The sequence below is a fragment of the Lampris incognitus genome, chromosome 1 (genome assembly GCF_029633865.1).
Source record: "Lampris incognitus isolate fLamInc1 chromosome 1, fLamInc1.hap2, whole genome shotgun sequence".
In the NCBI taxonomy this organism is placed as follows: Eukaryota; Metazoa; Chordata; class Actinopteri; order Lampriformes; family Lampridae; genus Lampris; species Lampris incognitus.
In genome coordinates, this window is record NC_079211.1 from 127357514 (window position 1) to 127364203 (window position 6690).

The window sequence follows — 6690 nt, forward strand, 5'->3', positions numbered from 1 at the left end:
AGTACAAGAGATACTCTATGAAGTCAGTAGCTATTTTTCCATCTGTTTGTCAGGCGAATTATAAATGAACTTTTCTAAAGTTCGTTTAATTTTTCTAAAGTTTCTTTCCTTAAGTTGCATTGAATAAAGTGTGAATTAGGTGCGTTTCCTTCAGGTCTTGTTTCAAGTGACTAAAACTCTGAAAGTAGCTTTAGGAATCTTATATCATATGTCAATCATTCAACACCCACCAGAAAGATGGACCAGTTAGGATGAAGAAACAGTTGATCATGTGATCAGCTTTCATTTTTCTTATTCAACAAATGCGTTTCCATCACCCATTTCATGCATAAACTCTATCAACACAAGCAAAAACCACCTCAAGCAAGCATAAAAGCTTTTTTTGCGGTATTGAGGAAGTTTAATCAGGTTTTACATGGTTCCGTCCATCTTTTCTATTGCAATGCTTCATAATACACATAAAAAAATCTTTTATGGAAACATGGCTAGCTTTGGTCAGGTCTGGCCTGGTGGTGAAATGCAACTTGCTTAACCTTGATTCAGCAAAGTTTGGCCAAGTTTGATAAAGACTGTGAATGTGCCGGCTATGACAGACTGACCACTGGACATCCAAAAAGGAGAGCCAAGCCAAGGACCTGAGGCAATATAGGTTAGGCAATGCATTTCAAAGGTATAGCTACTGTATTTTGACCTGATTTCTTTCTTTAGGTTTGGCGATGGCTACATGATCACTGTGCGAACCAAGACCAGTTCCAGTGTGAAGGAGGTGGTCCGATTCTTCAACAGGAACTTCCCTGAGGCTGTTTTAAAGGTGCATTGCTTTAGTTCACTCCAAGGATAAAATAATACCTGAACTCCCATAACAACATAACACTGTAAAAAGAATCACAGCATTGTCTTGGTGATTTTCACTTCAGTAGAATATTTTGACCTTTCAAAGTCCACACGTCCTTCAATTTTAGATGTAGTGAAATGCCGAGCTTAGCGTCATGTGAGATCACTATTACTCATCTCCTTAGTGGTAAATGTTTTATGCTCAGAGAAGGTAGTTTTGCAGACACTTGTCAACTCCTGTCAACATGTATGTGTACTAAAAATGTAAAAGTTCTGAAATGTTTGTGACAGGTTTCATTCCATAATACCTGATGTGAATTGTCTATGGGCATTTTATTTCTTCAATAACTTTACACTTTGAACAACAGTGCTAACTTAAATTACTTTTGTACAAGTAACTATTTGGTTAGTTATTGTTAAAGGTATCCAATGGAGTTTTCCTTGATAACAATGCAGTTTTGTTAACATTCAGAATTTCTCACAATACCATATTGTGTGTCCTTAAGAACTAACAAACATGCTGAATGCATTTCCTACCTCATAAAATATTTGCAAAGACTTTCTTAAAATGGTTTAAAAAAGGTTTGCGATGTGATGTTCTTCTTCTCCTGTTATTGGCGAATATGGCTCATTACTGCTACCAGCTGTCGAATTGCCTCATCAATATTTTATGCAATATCTTTCTGTCATTTTGTTTTCGCTATTCAGTATTCCGCTTATGTTTCTTTGTTTTCGTAGCAGCACTTTGACCGGTCGACATGTTGTTATCTTCTTTGTGTTTTGTGTCTGCAGAAATGCATAATTTCTCACCCCCGCGCTCATAGTGTGCATGTGTTTCCTTGTGCACGTTCCTTAAGAACGTGATACAAACAATTTGGGGACCTGCTTTTCTTACTGTGCTCTATAGCACAGCCAATGGATACCTTTTAAATTTCAACGTGACTCAGGGTGAACAAATCTCTTTTTCGAAGGAGACTCAATGTAATTGTTGTTTTGGTCCTCCTCTACCAGGAGCGCCACCACACCAAGGTCCAGTACCAGCTGAAGTCAGAGCGCATCTCTCTGGCTCAGGTGTTCAGTAAGATGCAGCAGGTGGTGGAGGTGCTAGGCATCGAGGACTACTCTGTCAGCCAGACCACTCTGGACAATGTAAGTCATTATTCAACATGCATTTGGCTAAATAAGAGTACAAGGAAATCAGTACATGACTTATATAGCAAAATAAAAACTGATAGGGGGTAATAGCAAAATTGCTGACATGCATGAGATAAAATGTATCTTAAGACTTTTTTCTCTTCTTAATGTGGCGTGTATGATAGTATGTCTTGTCAGATAGTCTTATGACATATTTTTAAATTGTTATGCAAACATGTATATCTCCTCCATACCATATGATACCCATTGCAGTTATTTAAAGGTACAGTCCATAATGGCATGTGCGGCCAAGGCTATGTGGAGTTACTGCGACAACACGACCACTCCCTTAACAATAAGAACCATGACATATCTCATCATCGGGTCAACAAGATTGTGTATTTTTATTTTATTTTTTTGAGAAATGGAGACAATTGAAAACCTCAAAAGGAATTGAAAGCGATGTGACATTGGCCGGTCTCATTTGCATGTAATGAAGCAAACAACATTTACAAAAGCTGATCAGAACGACAGAAGAAGTGGGGTGGACAGCTGCTGTGTGCATCGATTGCGGATTAAACCTTGAAAACTGAAGAACTTCTTAGAATTAAAGAGTTTAGCTTTTCTATGAAGGATTTGGAGGCAATGTTAATAAAGGAGCTATCTCAGCCTTGGTTTTTATTGGCTCAGTCCCTATTCTAATGTTCTGCTATTGGACTAGTGCCATTAAAACACTTTTGTATGTAATGCTGACCTGACACCTTGGGTAGGATAGATTATATTTGCTGATTAAGGTTAGTGTAAACTGCTTTAAACTGTTTACCATCAGCTTCTGTGTTTGTGTTTATTCTTTGTTTAAACATGCCCATGTTTAGTCTCTCCTAGATGACCTGTTTCATAAAAGCTGAATAAATGAAATTTACTTACTTTTCAGGGTTATCACATATCCTGGAAAACCTGGAAATTTATAGTCAAGTCTACCAGTCACGGAAAACCCTGGAAAATTATAAAATGTATCAAATGGCCTGCAAATGTTATTGAGGTCATGGAAATGTGTGAAGTTAGGTTTTAAAATAGTACTATTTTCATCTATATTTTTTCACATTAGTGTTGAAGTTTAAGTGTATGTTCAGTGAGCAGCTAAAAGTCACATTTAGAAACTGTTGAAGCTTCCACTAGTCAATACTGAATAATATGACCAAACGTGGGAAGCGGCATGTTCATGTGTATCCGAGTAAAAGTCATGGAAAGCATACTTTAAAGACCTGCGAAATTACTTCCCTAAAAAGAGGGTGAACCCTGCTTTCTTTCCTTCCCTTCCCAGGTGTTTGTCAATTTTGCAAAGAAGCAGAGCGACAACCTGGAGCAGCAGCAGCGTTCCCCACCGGGCGGTGGCCAGTCGCCCCTGCAGCGCATCCTGAGCCTGCTGAAGCCTCGTCCAGCCAACACGGAGCTGAACGCCCTGGTCAGCGAGGAGCCGGAGGAGCTGGAGAGCGACGATGATGAAGGACTCATCAGCTTTGAAGAGGAAAGGGTGAGAGGAGTGTTAAGGAGGGAGAAAAAGAAAGGAAATGAGAGAGGACCTTTGGTGAAAAAGTGTTTGCAAATAATTGTTTTGACCTACTTGTAATGCCAGAAGGATACACTGTGCAGTGCAGGACAGCTTGAGTAGCTTGTACGTCCCAGAAAAGAATGGTTAAGGGTTTAAGCTTTAAAATACTTTACTGTGACTTTCTGGCAGTTCTTTGTTATCGTATGTAGCAAACCACATACAGTGGATAGAAGAAGATGAAAAGAGAGAAAAGAGGGCAGAATATAAATGCAAAGGAGGCAGAGATTAAAGTTTGGGGTTATTGTCGTTTCTGCAGAAGAGAACAAGTCAAAGAGAGTTGGCTTTGAAAAGAAAAGGTCACATTACAGTGTCCAGCTCATATATTGCCTATTGGTGTGTGTGTGTGTGTGTGTGTGTGTGTGTGTGTGTGTGTGTGTGTGTGTGTGTGTGCGTGCATGAGACAGGTGCAGCTCTCCTTTAATACAGACACTCTCTGCTGAAATTAAGAAAAACTCAAAGAGCAGACAGACGTCAAAGACTGGCACCGAGGGACCAAGAGAAGAAAAATAAAGCATTTCAGAGACCTATGGGGGTCAGAGAGATGATGGAGCTGCTCACCTAGACGATGAAGAGGACCAGTTGGTACAGTATTTCAGCCTCAAATTTTTTGCCATGGGAGCGACTGTCATGTTTATATCCATTTTAAAGTCTGACCCGGATGGACAGAAAATGCCATGGGCGGTTTAAGATCCTGTGCCATATGCCGTAGGTAGAGACACTGCAACAGTGGAATGCTTACATTTGTAATGGAGTTGTCGTCTTGGAATGTTTTCACAATTACTTTGGGGAATGTATATTCATAGTGTGGTTGAAAGATAGATTGACCACCAATGATGTCAGAAAAATAACTTATTGTTCCTGATACGGACTCCTTCAGTTGTTCCAATATTTTCTCAGTGTTTGATGCCGAGGGTTGAATTTCATTTGCTCAAACACACTCCCTGCCAAAAGGGGCCTCAAGTGTAACTAGAAACGGCCCTTTAACCAGACTGTACCTGCCGGGAAAGCATGCTGTGGATAAATCAAGTCGAAATCAAAGTCGTTGTGTTGTAATACGGTATATTTTTCTGTGGCGAGAAGGATGATTTATTTTCGATATTGAAACCGCCTGTGGACTGATGTCTTATTTCCACAAGAACAGAGTTGTTGCTTTTTTCTGTTTTTTCTTTTCTTTTCTCAATAAAACGCACCTTGGGAAGTGCCATGTTTTGACGTGGAACTCGGCCGGCACTTTTTCTTCCAAATCCACACCCAGGTTTTCCCGTTCAGAGAGAGGGTACACGGTGTCTCCCCGATATGAAACCTGGTGTATTGTAATGTGCATTCTTGTCTCTCTTTGGTTCCTCCATCCGAAATGCTCTGTTTATATATTTTGTGTGTGTGTGTGTGTGTCTGTGTGTGTGTGTCGTGTGGATTCTGCCATGAAGATGCTATAGACAGCAGACACGACGTTAATGGCTTATTTTACAGTTCAAGATGGTGAAACATTAAAACACGGATGGGAATTGAACTTATTTACCTTCCATAACCACTCACAGCTCTCTTACAGGATGTTTAATATAATAACTGCCCTAGCATCACTGTGATATTTAAAGGGTTTCTCAGATCATGGATGCATTTCACACAGGAATGTGCACATTGGATGGCGTATGGGGAAACTTGGATATTATGGGATGGGTGGGTGACACGTAAAAAATATCCATCTTTTAACAAGGGTGGTGGTTTTTCAGACTCCGTATACATTGGCATGTACTTTCAACCAGTCTTCTCATGAGGTGTATGTTTTGTGATAAATTCAGTTGTAACCCATCTCATTACTGTCAAAGTAATAATTACTGAGCAACTTATTTCACAGCTAACTTCAGTCATATTTTTGGTGGTAATGTGGGGCTTAATGTGAACTTTTTCTTACTTGAACAGGGTTGTCATTAAAAAATAACAACAACAAAAAAATGAACATTGACTGTTGTAATTTATTTATTTTCTTAAGAATCCTAAAACAGAGAGGTTATGTTGCTGAAGTTTGGGGGCAACGGTTATTTTTTAAATTGTAATGTGGAACTGCAAAGCAGTGTGAAGAGCAGCTTTGACTCAACATGATTATGACCGTAACACTCTGATATAAAGCTCTGTGATATGATTTCCATCTCTCCCTCTGCCACCCATCTGTGATACACTGATATCAAAGTGTAGGACTTGTAAAATGTCAAAAGAAAAGATCAGGGACAGAACTGAATTACATTAGTACATGTATTATGGAGTAAAGTCATAGGTAGCTTATGACACCAGCAACAACTGTAGGTCAGTGCAATCATTTGATGATGGGGTATTATTTAACCCCCCTCTCTCTCATATATATATATATATATACATACATATATATATATATATATTCTGAATCTATGAATGTCTGTAAACATTTTTTTCTGCTGTAAAGCATCATCAGATCCATTTTGACTAAATGTTTCAACCGGTGTATGATTAAACAGTTGTTTCTGATCTGTGTTGTGCATTGGCTGGTTGTATTTCAATTGAATCTGTAACCCCCCCCCCCCCCCCCCCCCCCCCCCCCCCCCCCCATTGGTGTCCTTCATAGAGGAAATTATTTCACTCTCATCTCATCATCAGCCGCTTCTCCGGGGTCGTGTCACGGTGGCAGCAAGCTAAGTAAGGCATTCCAGATGCCCCTCTCCCCAGCAATGCCCTCCTGCTCCTCCTGGGGTATCCAAGGCATTCCCATGCCAGATTGGATATGTAGTCCTTCCAGCAAGTTCTGGGTATACCCCAGGGTCTCCTCCCAGTTGGACGTGCCCAGAAAACGCTCGATGTTGTTTTAAGCCCCCAACGTACTCTTCAAGGTAGCGCTGCATGGAAGGCACTCCCCGCCCCCCTACAGTTTCAGCCAATTACAGCACTGGCGCTAACCCTAACCCTAACCATTGCTGTGATTGGATGAAACTGTTAGGGGCGGGGAGTGCCTTCCATGCAGTGCTGCCTGGAATAATACGTTGGGGCTTAAAACACCATCGAGTCCAGAAAACCTCCAAAGGAAGGTGGCCAGGAGGCATCCTAATCATATGCCTTCATATGGCTCCTTTCGACACAAAGGA

The 6690-nt window shown here is 40.5% G+C and overlaps 1 protein-coding gene across 1 annotated transcript in view; it reads left to right on the plus strand.

The window, feature by feature from the left end:
* Positions 1-5950, plus strand: part of abca2 (ATP-binding cassette, sub-family A (ABC1), member 2) — a 220575-nt gene extending 214625 nt beyond the window's left edge. The window contains exons 46-49 of the mRNA XM_056296979.1: positions 709-811; positions 1846-1983; positions 3293-3502; positions 3985-5950. Of these exons, the coding sequence (XP_056152954.1) occupies positions 709-811; positions 1846-1983; positions 3293-3502; positions 3985-4020 (487 nt within the window). The 3' untranslated portion in view covers positions 4021-5950. The remainder of the gene's footprint in view (positions 1-708; positions 812-1845; positions 1984-3292; positions 3503-3984) is intronic.
* Positions 5951-6690: the final 740 nt, after the last annotated feature.